Genomic DNA, 17,322 nt, shown 5'->3' with positions numbered 1-17,322 from the left:
CAACAACATCAACACCAACAACACATTAACATCAACACCAACATCAATAATATCAACAACAGCAACAACATTAACATCAACACCAGCAACACCAATAATTATCAACAACAGCAACACCAATAATTATCAACAACAGCAACAGCATCACCAACTGTTGGCATATAAGCAGCTGCCTCTCATTGCATGTTGCCACCAGGTATGCCAGACTATAAAGGGGCCGACCTGTCACCTTGTGTCTGTCTCTATCTCTCTCTGTCTCTGTCTCTCTCTCACTTTCTCTCTTACTTTTACACACACACACACACACTCTCTCTCTGTTTCTCTGTCTCTCTCTGTTCCCCTAGGGCATCCCTCCCTCTTCCCCTGTCTCCCGCCCCTTCTACAATAAATCTCTCCATATCAGTTCTGTTGTGTCTCTCACTAACATCATCATCATCATCATCATCACCGACAACAGATCCTTGCCGTCCTACATTTCTGTCAGCTACTCCATTCACCTCTCTTTAGCAACCAAGGGAACTGGTCTTATCGGCTGTGGTGACTGCCCACCTCCAGACTCCCTGTGTGCCTTTTGATGTTCGGCCACTTCTCCTGTATACCACTGCTTTCTAATGGAGCCTGTACAGCTATAGGAGTGGAATTCCCTCCTAGGGTTAGTAAGGAACTGTGAAGGGGTCAGAAAGGTTCCCCCCTCTCCTCTGATGTCAGCAACAACACCGTCAACATCAAATTCCAACTGAACATTCAAGTGGAACTTGTGATTTGCCTCCTATAAAGTCCGGGCCTTGTAGCCAGCAGAGAGTGTGGACACTGTTAAAATCACCCCTTGGCCTGTGTATTTCTTACATTTTTTTTTTACCCCAATGTAACCCTGCCCATCAAACCATTCCCTTTTCCTCTCCACCAATCTAGACATAACCTTGGCTACACTCAGTTGCTTGGCCATGATTTCAAATCACTTTGTCATTTCTTTGGCTAATAGGAACCAAGAAGTCTGGGGCCCCCTCGTTCCCACGTTGACCAGAGGAGCACTCCTCCCTGTCTTGTGGCCACACTGCGTACTGGAAAGCTTGACACCCATTTTTCTCCCCCATCAGAGACACTTGGATGGACACCAGCCAAGTTTCAGCTGAGGCCCTCCACACAGCAAGCGCTTACCAAGAGAAATCTTAGGAAATGTGATTATGTGAACCCCCGAGCCCAAGGCAGCTCTGGAGACAGAGGGAGAAGCCCCAGGGGGTGTGCTGTGGGTTGAAGGGTCAGGCTGGGGTAAGTGGTGGTGTGTGTGTGTGTGTCAAAGTCAACAGGGAGCTCTTGTGTACCTTGTCCTGGAAGAAGCGTGTTTAATCCTAGCTGATGACTTAGGAAGACAACATGGCTTTGACGACAGACCCTGGCTGTAGGGGGTGGGGGGAAGGGGGCATGGAAGTGATGCTGTGTTCCCTGCCAAGGTCACTGAAGAGTTCAGGGAGCTGCTTGAAAATTCAGCCTTGCAGAAGGATTTCACCCAATATGCTCCCAGCACTGAACTGCGCGATATTTAGTGGTTCCCTGCAACCTCACTCCCTCACAACCAGCTCTTAGCTGACTTCCAAGCTCCATCACCTGCCCCCCATCCCAACCCCCCCCCCACTGCACCCCAAGCTAAACAGGACCTACATTGGGTGCTTTCCTGTCCCTGTGTAAACAGAAGCCTTGCAGGGCTTAGGAGGAAAGCAAGGAAAACCATTTCACTCCCTCTTTCACCCCCATGCCAGTGCAGTTCGCCTGTGAGGAGAGGGGTCAGGCTGTGAGAGCAGCAAGCCCTCTGGCTCTGAGAGGGCCAGGCTCAGAAAACACCGGGCTCACAATCTGTTTTCATAGTTCCAGCCACTAATGACTCTGGCATACACAGGAGCGAGTGGAAAACTTTCGGAAGCCACGCTCCAAACATTTTGGGTTAGGACTAATTGAGGCTCCAATTGTTTTTGTAGCGCCAGAGCTGGAGATGAAACGTGCCTTGTGACGTCAGGGCCAGAGGAACTGAAGGCAAAGCCCGGGGAAGGCCTGCTGTTGACAACATATGTCCTACCTGGAAAAAAATGTCTCTGCTCCTCAAAAGTGAAACTTAAGTGATCCCTGGGGGCCGCACCCACAATACAACAGGAAGTCACAGGACATCTTAAAAACACATGGATTTACCTAGAGAGCTTAACCAAGCCTCAACAAGTGTCTGGGTTCCCCGGTAGCTTTGCTATTTAAGAGGGCCTGGGCTTGCGAGCCACGGACTCTCTTCCCATTTTCCCAGACGGGGATTAGCTGCGGCTAAGCTTGGAAGGAAGAGACCTTGGCACCACCAGGACTTATGCTGGCACCGGCTGCTCAGGCCCAGTGCTCAGCTGCTACGGAATAAACCCACAGGGGCTTCTTGTCGCCTTGTCCTAGTTGTCTCAGCAAGGGACTATAATCCCTTGGTCCATGACCCCGGCTGGCGGGTAGACTCCTGGCAAGTCTCTTTCTGTTGCTCTTCTCAAAACAAGTGTTTTGTGTGGGCCAGGGCTTTCTGACGGGGCTTGTACGTGGGCCAAACAAACAAACACGTTACCTAGTTTAAGTCTCTCCCTCGCGAACTCCCACTTGCTGGCGTCATAGGGCAACCGGTCACACTGCTCATCCAGGGGGACTTCATCTGGGTCCATGATGATGGACAGGTAGTCCGTCTTTACTTCAGAGGAAGACTGAGGAGAAGAGACACGCGGCCCCCCAAGTCAGCAAGAAGACCCCAGTCATTCAGCTCATCACACTCTGCATTGCCCGGCCAGGTGCCAAGGGTCCCCTACACGTACCACCGCGGTGGCGGCCCAAATGCAAATGGCCTCTCTAGGCTCATATATTTGAATATTTGGTTCCCAGTTGGTGGAACTGTTTAGGAAGGATAAAGAGGTGTGGCTTTGTGGGATGAGGCGTGTCACTGGGGTGAGTTTCGAAAACCCAGGCCAAGCCTAGTGTAGCTCCCAGCCCCCCCCCCCCCCGTAACTTTGTGGATCGTGTGGTCTCTCGGGCTCTGCTCCAGCACCATACCCAACTGCCACCACGCTCCTGGAGCAAGCCCCCAGCTGAATGCTCTCTTTTATAAGTTGCCTTGGTTGTGGTGTCTAGGACAGTGACTGAGCCATCCATGTGGGGGGGGGGTGCCGTTTTTCCAGGAGACAGCTCCTTTCTTCTGGAGTGCCAGCATGCTGCCTTGAATGGCTATGCCCCAAACCTTCCCTGGCCTCATGTGCGCATCATGTCCTGAGCCAACCACAGGAGAGCTTTCCTTTAGGACATGAAGACTATTTAATACAGTTCTAGACTGTGACAGAAAGCTTCCCATGGCTGCTCTGAGCCTGTTTTTAAAAGACTCAGCCATTTTTATTTTTATGTGTACGGGTGGTCTGCCTGCATGCCTGGCTGGTGCCCACGGATGCCAAAAGAGGGCGTAGAATGCCTGGAACTGGAGTTACAGCTGCTTCTGAGCCACAAAGTGGTACTAGGAACAGGACCTGGGTCCTCTGGAGGAATAGCAAACACTCTTAACCACTGAGCTGTCTCTTCAGCCCCATTCTGTGTATCTTAATGCGACATGCATGGAGGTGGGAAAGCAGTGGGGGGTGCACTTTGGCTTTTCTAAATTTATAGGAAAGGCCAGAAGTGGGAGGGTCAACCCAGGGTCCCTAAGGAGACAGGGTTTCTCTGTGTTAGCCCTGGCTGTCCTGAAACTCTTTGTAAACCAGGCTGGGCTCAAACTCACAGCGATCCGCCTGCCTCTGCCTCCCTAGTGCTGGGATCACAGGCGTGTGCCACCATGGCCAGCTATAGACATTTCTTAAATGTCTGACCCTTCAGACTTCCTGCTTGGAAGTCACGTGCTTAAGACAGGTGTGTGCTATCAGTCAGTGGGTTCGGTTCCTATTAAGGGACACATTTCCAGCACTGAGTGTCTGTGAGACACTCTTCCATGGGATGGGATGGCTGAGTGCTTTCCCAGAGAATCTCTGCCCCAAAGTTCCCTAAGCCTCACTGCACTGAGGTTGGCCCTCTCCCTTCAGTTTTGTTCCCCTGACTGGGAGGAGAAAGCATCAAGTGGGAGAAAACTGCCTTTCTGCACCCACCACATTCCTCGGCCCTTACACACCCTGCTCCAGGCAGTCCCCCCTCCCCGCCCCCACCTCACCTCATCCATCACTCGCCTGTAATCATTCTCCTCATGGACATTATCATTAGACTGTGGGACAAAGACGTCCGAGCAGAAGGTTTGCTCAGCACCCAATAAGGATGAGAAGTCAGAGACAAGATGCACAGACATTGGTGTTAGAGGCTAGAGGTGCTGGGTGCTCAGGGAAAAGGCCGCTGGAATCTTTCTGATGGCTAAGTTTCTCATGGTGAATATCGCCAAGGCAACCGTTAAAGAGCACACGACAGCTGAAACCTAGCAAGGGAGACCTTGGACTTATGCAGCATAGGAGGATGGGCAAGGTGGGACCTGTGTGGCTCCTGTGAAACTCAGTGACTTCTCTCAATAAGGCAGAGAGAGGGAAGACCGTACAGACCTGTGAGTGATGTATGCTCACACAGTTCTAGCTCACAAATATTGATTTTTTTTTTTTAGCTGACACTAACACTGAGCAGCTCGGGTGGTGGGGACGGCTGCCTGGATTTGAGCCACCTTTTGGCTTGTGTACAGCCCAGCGACCTCCCAGACACCTCCTTAACTCCTCTGCAGCTACTCTGCTTATCTATGAAATGGTGACGGTAACTGTACTTATCTGGGAGGGTTGCTATGGATACCAAATGATGTCCAACCTGTTAGAACAGGACCTGGCTTCTAGCAAGCACCGATACCATTGGCCATTGTTCTCACACTGGCCCCGGGCGGGTGGGGTCAAGGAGATAAAACTCATCCCTTATCAATGAGGAATGCATCTGCACTGTGGTTAGACAAACCGCATGGACGCCCTTTTAGGTCCTTGATCACCTTTGCCTCCTCCCGTCAAATGGGAGATGATGATCTCTCACTCCCACCAACAACATGTAAGCTGTAGACTCTTGGCAGGGTGAGCCCCCCCGCCCCCCGAATCTGTTCTAGATCTTTCCAGTCCTATCCCATTAGGACTTGCTAAGGAAGAAGGATGCTCCAGTTAGGGGGGCAGAGGGGGGAGGTGGGGAGTGATTTTTTTTTCTGGCTATCACTTCTAGTTCTACTCTTTTTTTTTTTTAACTTAAAAAAAACTATTTATTTATTTATTTACTTATTTTATATGAGTGCTTTATCTGCAGAAGAGAGCATCAAGTCACATTATAGATGGTTTTGAGCCACTATGTGGTTGCTGGGAATTGAACTCAGGACCTCTGGAAGAGCAGGCGGTGCTCTTAACCGCTGAGCCATCTCTCTAGCCCCCCCTTTTTAAAAAAGATTTATTTATTATTTATACAGTACTCTGCCCATATACCAGAAGAGGGCCCAGATTGCATTATAGATGGTTGTGAGCCACCATGTGGTTGCTGGGAATTGAACTCAGAACCTTTGGAAGAACAGATAGTGCTCTTAACCTCTGAGCCATCTCTCTAGCCCCTAGTTCTATGCTTCTGAGTCTATCTTAAGCATTACTTTCTCATCAGCTTTTCCCTCCTGAGGTCTAACCTGGGCTACTCCAGCTCCCTACCTCCCCAGCAGTTTCAGTAAGCTTGCTTTTTTTTTTTTTTTTTTTTTTTTTTTTGGCAAATATTTCCACCAGAAGATGTATTCTTTCCTTTCAAAACCACTGTCGCCTTCTTAGGCAGTGGCCTTGCCAGGTCTCCAAACCAACTGCTCCATTTGACCAAAGCCTGACGTCTCCTGTGAACGTGGAAGGTGCCAGCTGCCTCTCCCAGTCCAACTGTCAAGCATGCCTTATGATTCTGAGCATCAATCGGAGGTCGGGCAGCCTGAGCCTCAAACTGAACTACTGTAGTGACATCTGGGCCCTTGTCCTCACTTCAGGGACCTCAGTACCCCTCTTTAGAACAGGGAAATGCATGCACTGGACCTAGGCCCCCTACACAGACGTAGCAGATGGGCACTTTGGTCTTCATGTGGGCACCCCAGTAAGTTGAGCAGTGCCGTCTATGACATGGACTCTGTTGCCTGTTTTCAATCACTTCCCCCTAGTGTGGCTGCCTTGCCTGGCCTCAGTGGATGAGGAGGAGCTCAGTCCTCATGTGACTTGATGTACCGGGGTGGGTTGGTTGAGGGAGGCTCCCCTTTTCTGAGGAGAAGGGGAGGGGAGAGAAGGAAAGAAGATGGGAGGGAGGGAGGGAGAGGAGAGGAGGGAGGAGGCCATGTTTGAGATGTAAAGTGAATATATACACTAAAAATAAAATTTCTAAAAATTCCTCTAAAAAATAGGGAGTAATAATACATCTCTCTCTCTGTCTCTCTGTCTCTCTGCCTCTCTGACATTTTGGTAGGGTGAACTGAGACCCTGCACAAAGTGCATCCCACATGACATGGGAGAGCCGTGCAGGAGACTCTCTAGAAAATGCAGAAGCCCTGCCTCTCTCCTGGCCTGCTGATGCTCCCTCCAAAGACCTCTCTAACCTCTAGTCAGCTACACTGCCTTTCCTGACTGCTTGTGGCTTTGCTCTTGCTTGCTCTGGTCTTCACAGTGAGGCCTCAAGATAAACCCCCCAAAACCCCCAGGCCATCAGATGACAGCACTGATGGACACGCTGACATGGAGAGAGGACAGTGACACACTGGCAGACATGTTGACATGGAGGGAGGGCAGTGACACACTGACGGACATGCTGACATGGAGGGAGGGCAGTGACACACTGATGGACACACTGACATGGAGGGAGGGCAGTGACACACTGGCGGGCACACTGACATGGAGGGAGGGCAGTGACACACTGGCGGGCACGCTGACATGGAGGGAGGGCAGTGACACACTGATGGACACGCTGACATGAAGGGTGGGCAGTGACACACTGACGGACATGCTGACATGGAGGGAGGGCAGTGACACACTGATGGACATGCTGACATGGAGGAGGGCGGTGACACACTCTTGGGCATGCTGACATGGAGGGAGAGCAGTGACACACTGACCGACATGCTGACATGGAGGACAATGACACTGACGGACATGCTGACATGGAGGCCAGTGACACACTGGCGGACATGCTGACATGGAGGAGGGCGGTGACACACTGGCAGACACGCTGACATGGAGGGAGGGCAGTGACACACTGGCAGACACGTTGACATGGAGGACAGTGACACACTGGTGGGCATGCTGACATGGAGACAGGGCAGTGACACACTGATGGACACGCTGACATGGAGACAGGGCAGTGACACACTGACAGACACGCTGACATGGAGGACAATGACACACTGACGGACACGTTGACATGGAGGACAGTGACACACTGACGGACACGCTGACATGGAGAGAGGGCTCTGCATGGCTCAGCTACCCTAGCGCACACATCCTTACCCGCTTCAGTTTTCGGATGAAGAGTGTCAACAGGAGCCAGAAGAGAGTGGCAGCCACGCAGGTGCACGTGAGCGTGATCAGCTCCAGGTTTGACCTGTCCGAGGTCCCTAGAGAGACAGAATCACAAAGATGCTGAGGAAAGGAAACTGTCCAGTGTTGCGTGTCCTCTAGCTCACTCTCCTTAGGCATCTGGGGCGGCACGAGTGTCCTTTCTGAGACAGGCCACGACGCACACTCAGACTCAGAAATGATTGATTAATTAAAATAACAAGAGAAAGTAAGGATGAAAGGTTAAAGTTTGTGTTGGTGGTAAGCTCAGTAAATGCTGTATCTGGAATGCCATATTTTAAATCCCCCTAATGGTTCTAGAGGAAATTCTTAGGAAAAAAAAAAAAAGACATAGCCCCTTTGGGACTCTCAGAATTCTTCAAAGCAGACATTGAAAATAAAAATAAAACTCAAGGACGGTCACGAATGCTGCCCAGCTTCTTTTCGGGCAGCTGTGAGGAACCACCCCAGTCCTGTTCCCACGTCGGGGTCTCTGAGGGTAGCAACCAGTTGGTACCAGCTGAGAGGAAAAGTGAGCGCCTCAGGCCTGCATGCCACCCAGTCACACCGATTCCAGGGTTAAGGGCACAAAAGCTGAGCTGTGTCCCTCCCAGACTCAAAGGGAGAGACCCCAGAACAGTCATGTGGCACCTCTGTGGAGAGACCCCAGAGCACCTCCCAAAGAACCAGGGAGTAGTCAGGAAGTAACCCACTGGGCTCAAGCGAGGTCCCCTCCTGAAGATTCCAGAGGGCGAGTCTCCAGAATCCTGACGGAACTCCTTCTTTGACTAAAATGACAAAGGACGTTAGGCTGTGGCCTAAAGAGACTTATTCTCTTTAGGCGTGACAGGAGCATGTGTAACTCAGCTGTTGGTCACTTACAAAGGATGTTGCCCTCACACCTAGCCCTACCACATGCGTGCAGGACAGCAACATCACAGCTTCAAACGTGAGTAACCTCGCTGTGGGGTTCTGTGCCTCCACTCAGCGAAGTTGAGCTAAGTTCTCCTACAGCGATGGTAGGTGCTGGAGGAGACAGGAAGGCCTCAGAACATTCCAGAATCCCAGCAAGCCAAACCGAGTGTCTCCCAGCAAAAATGAAGACATCAGCCTTACTTTATTATATTTTATTTATTTTGGTTTTTCGAGACAGGGTTTCTCTGTGTAGCTTTGACTGCCCTGGACTCTCGCTTTGTAGACCAGGCTGGCCTTGAACTCACAGTGATCCGCCTGCCTCTGTCTCCCAAGGACTGGGATTAAAGGTGTGTGCTACCACTGCCCGGCTACTTTATTTTTTGAAACATGCTTTCTCATATATGTATCCTAAGCGGGTCTCTAATTCACATACGTTGCCCCCTGCAAACAACTCTCAGGGTCAGGATTATAGCCCTGTGCCACTACAACCAATGCTGGGCACCAAACCCAGGGCCTTGCGCACGCTCCCAGAAACCAATGCCTTTAAATGCTGGGGAGAGGCTCAGCTAGCCACGCAGACCTGATTGCTTGGGTTTCATTCCCTGGGACCCACGGGGAAAGCTGTAACTCCAGCACCCCAATGGTGATACAGAGGCAGAGATAGGAGACTCACCCGGAAACTGCAAGCTGCCAGCTAACATGAAGTACTCAGCGTAGTGACAGAAACAAGACAGAAGCAGAGAACTGACATCTGCACATGTGCTGTGCCGCATGCCCCCCTCCCCTCTTCAGTCCTTATCTGCCCAGCTTTGCTTGTCTCTGATCACGTCCACTCCTTTCCGGGTCACACACTCAATCCTGTCATTCCTCTGCCTCAGTGCCAATGCGTGCTCTCCGTTACTGTCGGGATAAAATTCAAGGTGTGAGCTGTCGGTATAGCTCAGTGGAGGTATGTACATTGTATGACAAGGCCCTGGTTTTCACGCCTAACACTTCCAGTTTTAAAAAAAAGAAGTTTGGTGTACTTTTATGTACATGGATGTTTTGCTCACATGTATGTATGTGTGCCATGTGCATGCAGTACCTGTGGGGGCCAGTAGAGGGCGATGGACCTCCCAGAACTGGAGTTAAAGATGGTTGTGAACCACCATGTGGGTGCTGGGAACCAAACCAGGTCCCCTGCAAGAGCAGCCAGTGCTCTTAATTGCTGAGTCATCTCTCCAGCCCTGCTTTAATTTTTAATTTAAAATTAAAAATTGAAATTAATAAAAAATTACTTAAATTACTTAAAAAAAAATTAAATGCTTAGGTCTTATATCTTCTGTTGTCTTTTCAGTCTCACTACGGATGCTCAGAGTAAGAAAACTGTAAGCCAGTGTTCATGTGAATATGGGATTTCATGAGTGTGTGCACTAGTGCACACAAAAATGTGAGTGTGCACACACATGGCACGCACATGCGCACGCACACGCGCGCATACACACACACACACGCTTGGTTTTGTGGCAAATAAGTTTTGTGTCATGACTGAAACCCGAAGGCACCTTGCAGTGGCCTTCGTCTGTCCTTGTAGCATCTTTGCTCGTGCCTCCCGCATGGATTGTGACGTGTGTGGCCTCTTTGACTGTGGAGCTTTCCAGTAGTATTCAGTGGAACAGGAATTGAGGCCTCCAAAGTTGCCCTAACTCCAGCAAGATTCCTTTCATGGGCTCAACTTAACATCAGTACTCAGTAGTGCTTAGTAAAAAAAAAAAAAAAATCTTAGCATAGACACTGTGGTCTATGTTCTCACTTGATAGTTCTGTCTCTACGGCTCTTTGCTAAAGACCTGCAAGGACAGGGTTTTGCTGAAGACCTTACGTGTAGAGGAATTTTAATTCAGAACACGCTGCTCTGGCAGGAGGTCATATCCAAAGACCTTCTAGGTCTGTGTGATCCAGCTGGAATGTAAACATGCCTTTAATCCAGGAGACAGAGGCGAACAGATCTGAGTTTAAGGCCAGCCTGGTATAGAGCAAGTATCAGGTAAAGAAAAAGCTTAGGTCCATGCATGGTGGTACATGCCTTTAATCCCAAACAATGAAGGCCAAGTTAGTTTGTAGAAGGAAGCACCCATGCTTGAAAGTGATGTCTAATTGGATGGCAGGAAAGGTGATGAATCAGAGAAGATTTGACAGAATAGGATATTCCCAACTCTCATGAGAAGAGAGAGGAAAGGGAAGCTACTTAAGAGGCAGTTTTACAAAGAGAAGAGGCAGTTTTACCAGGACAGTAATAGAGAGATGGGTTGCAGAGAGAGAGAGAACTCAGGTGAAGGCAGAATGAGCCAGAAAAGGAAAACTAGTCAGAATATTAGAGCAGATTGCTGAAGTTGGTCTGAGGCCAAGCAGAGCAATTCTGGGGCCAAGACAGAAGCCAGACTGAATCAGTCATCAGGGAGAGGAGTTTGAGCCAGAACAGCTGAGTTGAACCAGGCAGCCCAGAGCTCAGAAAGACCAAGTAAGGGTGAGCTCATTAAGCAGTAAGTCTCAGAGGCTGAAAATATCTAGGCCTAGGTTAGATTGTACGGAGGCTAGAAGCTTCCAGGACTAGGCCTAGGTTAGCAGAAGGAGGCAGCAAGCCTCCCAGACAAGAACGGAAAGCAGCAAATAAAAGTTCCTTTTACACCTAGGTGACTCTCCACACTGGCCTGACTAAACCCAGCTTCAGCTGACTGATGACAAGTGATCAATCAGTCCAGGGCTTCTCACTCTGTATGTATGTCAGCTGCCTTCCCAGCCTTCCACCATCCCTCCAGGTGCCACTCGGCAGGTAGTCTGGATTTTGAGGGGTGTCTTGAGCCTGTCCAGTATCGACGGTGGCTCTCGAGATGGGATACATGAACTGGCAGCACACCTTTGTGGGGACCATTACCAAGGACAGCTGGGTAGACCAGCCTAAGCAAACATTTAGGTGTTTGGTCAGTAGCTAGCCATCCACACACTGGCCTGGCATGTGGCATTGTGTGGCAGCAGCTCCACCAGCTCAGCCCACAGACTGTAACCAGGTGGGTTATAAGATACATAAGCAAGCAAGCAGAGCAGGGTGGCACACGCCTTTAACCCCAATACTGGTCTACAAAGTGAGTCCAGGACAACCAGGGTGACACAGAGAAACCCTGTCTAAAAAAATTTTATATATATATAAATTTTATATATATATATTTTATATATATTTTATATATATATATATATATATATATATATATATATATCTCAAATCACCAGGGAGCTTTGGCCCCAGAGCCTACCCTACTAAGGGGACTGGGGTGGGTAGAGGTGGGATGGGCGCAGGGACTAGAGCAACTGTTGTCAGGAATTTGAAAGACGTCCTTGTATGAACCTGTGAGCGCTTATGTGGTAGACCAAAGCCTCAATTTCTTTTAAAAATTGGAGATAAGAGGGGTGAATGTGTAACCACTATTAGGTATGATTTGAACCTTTTCCTCCCTTCTCTCAAACCCTTTGAACTTTGAAATACAGTTTTATGAGCGGGAGTCAAGAGCACTTGTTCAGGCAGAGGAGCCAGGTTCAATTCCAGCATCTGTGACTCCAGTTCCAGGGGATCTGATGCCCTCTTCTGGCCTTCTCAGGCACCGGGTATACACATTACACAGAACTACACGCAGGTAAAACACACCCCTCACAGTCACAGTCTCATACACACACACACACACACACACACACAGAGTTACACACACAGTCTCACACATATACAGTCACACACATATACACACATGTACACACACAGTTATAGTCACACACACAGTCTCATATACACACACACACACACATACATAAACACAGTCACAGTTTCACACATATACACAGTCAGACTTACATCCACACAGTCACACACACACACACACACACTCACTCACAAACACACTTTTACTTTCTCCCTCATCCTCTTGGCTTGGTTCTGCTTTACTTGGCTTGTCTCAGTCAGTCACAGGCATCATCGCTCGCCTTTTCAGCCCTTAAAGCAACCCAGTCTTGGAGGCATCTAAAGAGCCTCTCACCAAGCTCTACCAGACCTGGCAGGTAGCTTAGGTGAGCGGGCTGGTCTCTTGTGATTTTAGTTTGAAATAACAATGTAGCAGAAACCTCAGGCCCAGATTCATACCTAGGAGAAAGGACTAGACTCCATTCTTCCCTCCCCTCCCATTTTCCCCTTACTCCCCTCCCCTATGACTGTTCCTGAGGAGGATTACCTCCCCCTGTATATGCTCATAGGATATCAAGTCTCTTCTTGGCAACCTGCTGTTCTTCCTCTGAGTGCCACTGGGTCTCCCCCTCCAGGGGACATGGTCAAATGTGAGGCACCAGAGTACGTGAGAAAGTCATATCCCACTCTCCACTCAACTGTGGAGACTGTTCTGACCATTGGCTAGATCTGGGTAGGGGCTTTAAGTTTACCGCCTGTATTGTCCTTGGCTGGTGCCTTAGTTTGAGCGGGACCCCTGGGCCCAAATCTGCCTATCATAATGTTCTACTTGTAGGTCATAGCATTTTTTTTTTTTTTTTTAATGCTTTCTATAGGCCAGTTTGGATCTTCTCTTCAGGCCGGTGACATGTACATGATCTACTATATTTGGATTAAATTTAAAGTACCTCTTAAAGGGTAATTTCAGGTTAAGAAAACAATAAAACTACTAAGATTGCAGTGTGTGACATTTGCCCTGTAACACATTTTCATCCTCAAGCCAAACGGAAATGTTTGGGGCACCATCCAGGTGTCTGGCTTAGGTAAGCCCAGGGAAGTGTGTGCTACTCAAAGGTTTGCTGGAGCAGAGGACCACATTAACCAACACTAGTAACAGCTTATCACCATCCTACAACGGCCCGGGAAAGCTTATGAACGCGGTCAACTCCCATTTTGTAGTGCAGAAACCAAAAGACTAGGAAAGGAGAGGATTCCCAAGGCAACTCGGCTCCTCAAACAGGGACACCCGGCTGCGAAGAGGACTCCCATCCTCCGCGTGACACAGCACAGCAGAGGAGAGGGGCTCTCTCAGCTCTGTCACCTCCTGACCCTGTGATGTCATTTGACCTCTTTGTGGCTCTTACTAGATTCTTATTTTCAACAACTAAACTTTCTCAAGGGATTGCCGCAAAATTGAAGCGGGGATGGGGGACAGAGAGCTGGTTCGGTGGTTCAAAGCACTGGCTGCTCTTCCAGAGGCCCTGGGTTCGATTCCCAGCACCTCCATGTTAACTCATAACCACCTGCAAGTGCAGTTCCGGGGTCCCTGATGCCCTCTCTGGCCTCTGCACTGGCATCGCATGCACATGACGCACACATATGTACGTGTAGACAAAAGCCTCGTAATACATAAAACAATGACAAAAGAATCAAGAAGACTCACACGTGCTTGCTTCCCACACGTACCACAAGCTTAATAACACAAGGCATAGTCAACAGGCCCAGGCCTTCCTAACCGAGCTATCAGCCCTGTCAGCCTAGTTTCCGTGAGAAGGAAACCGGATGGGTATATTTGAAGTCTAACTATTTTCCTTCAGGAAATATCTACAGACATCTTAATTTGTCCTAACCGAGCTCTGGCATGCTATTTTAAAAATTCTTTACTAAGGTGAGCTTTTACAGCATAGCTTGGAGCTGAAAGTTAAAAAAAAAAAAAAAAAAAAAAAAAAAAAAAAAAAGAGGCAGGTGGATCGCTGTGGGTTCGAGGCCAGCCTGGTCTACAAAGTGAGTTCAGGACAGTCAAGGCTACACAGAGAGACCCTGTCTCGAAAAACAAAACAAACAAACAAACAAAATAATATACTAAAATAAAGCTTTGTATATTTAGGGCCTCCTGTGTGCCAATTGGAGCAGGTACCTCATCTGTTTTGAGCACGGCTTGTTACTTGGGACACCCCTGGAAGTTGCTAGCATCTGTGAGGTGAGCGAAGAACCATGAAGCCCGGTTGGTTTAGCACGCCTACCCTCAGTGCTGTGCTGGCCGTGGGGGCTGGCGGCAGGTCAAAGCAGACCTGGGCACAGAACACGGACCACGGTGTAGAGCATTCGGGCGCACGCTGAGTTTGTTTGGAGCTGTTTCTTATTCCTAAACCTTGGGGACCAATTAGGGAGTGTGCTACGGGCTCCTTACTGTGTGGGTTCTTCCCAAAGGGGCGACTGCTGGGGCCCACGGTTGCAAGCCGCACCTGGGATGCCGTGCCCAGCGCTTAGGCTGTGACCTTTCGTGGCGTCTGTAGCAGACGCTTTGAAGGGTCATTGTTCTCTGAGGTGTTTGTCTTGTGGAATTCTCAGTGCTCTGGAAACACAGCAGGGCCTAAGTTGAGTGGAGCGTAAGCCATCAGTGTCAAAAAGAGGCAGGGCTCACTTTTAAGTCTTTGGACACAAAGGGGGCCAAATGTGTTAATTTCAGAAATGATCTTGATTGCTGACAGTTTTACTATGGTCTTGACACTGGAGCCCCCCCACTTCTCTCCCCCTCCCCCCTAAGAGTTCCACGTGTGCCCAAGGTCCCATCCAAACCAAACAAGACCGGTGATTATTTAAAGAAGGCACTTTGACTCCATAGTCCGTTTATCCTTCTCAGATACCAAAATAACACATTGCTTTATCTATGCGCAGAAGACTCCGTTTTCAGAGGAAATAAAATGAGCAGACCGCTTCCTTCCTGGCTGCTTCCTGAACCCCTTTAAATCTGTTAAACATAGCCACAGACACCACCCGTGTGCCTAGATTTCCTACACACAACCGGACAAGATAGGCGCTTACCAGGAAACCACGTCTGAAGCGAGGGTGTGCTTCAGTGTCCCCACAGTGACATGAATCATGAGGTTCAAGGGCGAGAACCCAACTTAAATTACAAGATAACTGCACTCAACTGCCCTGGACAGCATCACTCGATCACGTTCATTTTGTGAGCCCAGAGTCCTTCAGGAGCCAGGACCCACCCTACCTTGTATGTCCGGGCTTTCCATATTCACAGTCAATTTGCAAACTGCTTCCTATGTCAAATAACATCCCTATATGAAACCGATACCCTCCACTCCCAAAACCTCGCCGTCAGCGAGGCTTTGGAGAACAGCCACGGGAGAATACCGGGGTCACAGATGCTGTGACATGGCTTCTGAGAAGCCCAGATTATCCTGGCAGAAGAGGGGAGATTTACAAGCGCACACACATTCCTGCTTCACGTCAGGACTTCTCCCAAACCCGCAGCTACGCAGCCGCTGCTGACCGTATGTCCCACCAGAGAATGCGGGTATGGTGGGCTGCAGTGAGTCTGAGTGAGGCCGAGGGGCGTCTCCTGCCAGACCTGATGTCTGTGCCAAAGACAGAGGAGCAGACCCTCAAGTGAGATGCTTGCTTAGTCTTGCTTGATGTGCGGCGGAATTGGAAGCCGAGTTTAAAACAAGGAAGGTGATTTGGGAGACAGATAGGACCATTCCCCGGGTTGTTCTAGTAATACCTGCCCTCATTTTGGAAGTACAGATTTGTGGTGGAACGGTTTCAGCCTTTCTTCGTTCTTGATGTCCCCCCCCCCCACTCCAAAAACAAAACAAAACACCCCACATGCTCTCAGATGCAACACTGAGCACTATGGAATGCCTCCTAAACAAATTCCACTTTTTCACATCAAATCCTAGCATGCCATTTGTTAGGATTCTGCTTCAGCCGGCCAACCTGGGATGCCACTGCCTACCTCCTGCTGGGTGTGGCCCTGCCCAAGATTATAAAAGGACAAAGCCTCCTCGTGGCTCTCGCTCATCCCTCTCTCTTCCAGTCTCTGTCTCCGTCTCTCTGTTCTCTCTGTGGCACCTCTCCTTCTCGCTCCTTCTCGCTCCTTCTCGCTCCTTCTCGCTCCTTCTCGCTCCTTCTCGCTCCATGCTCATATAATCAACCTTATCTAATAGGATATCTGCCGCCTGGCAGCTTATTTTCTTCTATTTCGTAAAACCATTGGTATTGGTATCTGAGAGGCACCTGTGGGCAATTTTATGATGCTGCCAATTTTAGAGTTGGTGCTCAGCGTGGGAAAACTGAAACCTGCGCTGAAGACTGTTTCATGGCCACGGTCAAGGGTAGGACCCTAGGCAACTTTGTGGTTTGCTCTTCAACAGACTGTCTAGGGCCTGTGAAGAGGAGCCCAGTGTGTGAGGTGGGAGCTGCCCTGGACCTTTTGCTGCTGAGAATATTTGTGATAAAAACCGGCAGAGTGAAAAAGTATCTGAACTCTAAATTCCAGGATTCAGAAAAGGGGGTGGGTGGGTTGGGGACGAACAGTTTGAGTGGCTAGTGTAGGCTTCGCCTCTTCCAAACCTACTTTATTTGGGGTTCTTTAAATGCTTATAGCTCCCTCCCAACCCACCTACCCTAGATCGGAGAGAATGGAGGTTTATGGGAACAGGAGAAGTAGACCTTGCTGGATTCAGTTCCTGGGAGCGATTCCCCTGGTGTAGCTGGCAGGATTTCAGCAGACCAGCAATCCCACCAAAGTTGCTGCTGGAACCTGCAACAGCAGCCGGAACCCGGAACCCTGAAGTGTTCTCGAAGTGGAGCGATGAATAACCAAACAATACTAAGGCCCAAAAAGCCCAGCCTCCTGTTTTGGGCTCACATATATATCTCCTCTCAGAGTCTGTGCTAAGATGCGTTTCAGCTGGCAAAAAACCAAGCGCCCACATAAGGTGGTTCGTCTTCTAGTGGATAAACATCACCTGTTCTCTCACAAGTCTGTTCCCCATCCCACATTTGGCATCAAAACAAAAACATGTGTACATCCACTACAGGCTAGGTTCCCGCCTCCCTTTCTTGATTTCCTTTCTTCCTGGCCTTATTT

The 17,322-nt window shown here is 49.4% G+C and overlaps 1 protein-coding gene across 1 annotated transcript in view; it reads right to left on the bottom strand.

The window, feature by feature from the left end:
* Flt1 (fms related receptor tyrosine kinase 1) overlaps positions 1 to 17,322 on the bottom strand; it is a 160,526-nt gene that overhangs the window by 33,659 nt on the left and 109,545 nt on the right. Inside the window, exons 15-16 of the mRNA XM_051162859.1 lie at positions 7,503 to 7,609; positions 2,585 to 2,717 (exon numbers count right to left, since the gene is read on the bottom strand). Of these exons, the coding sequence (XP_051018816.1) occupies positions 2,585 to 2,717; positions 7,503 to 7,609 (240 nt within the window). The remainder of the gene's footprint in view (positions 1 to 2,584; positions 2,718 to 7,502; positions 7,610 to 17,322) is intronic.

Source organism: Acomys russatus, chromosome 19 (genome assembly GCF_903995435.1).
Source record: "Acomys russatus chromosome 19, mAcoRus1.1, whole genome shotgun sequence".
Lineage (NCBI taxonomy): Eukaryota > Metazoa > Chordata > Mammalia > Rodentia > Muridae > Acomys > Acomys russatus.
This window is presented reverse-complemented; position numbering and strand designations above follow the sequence as displayed.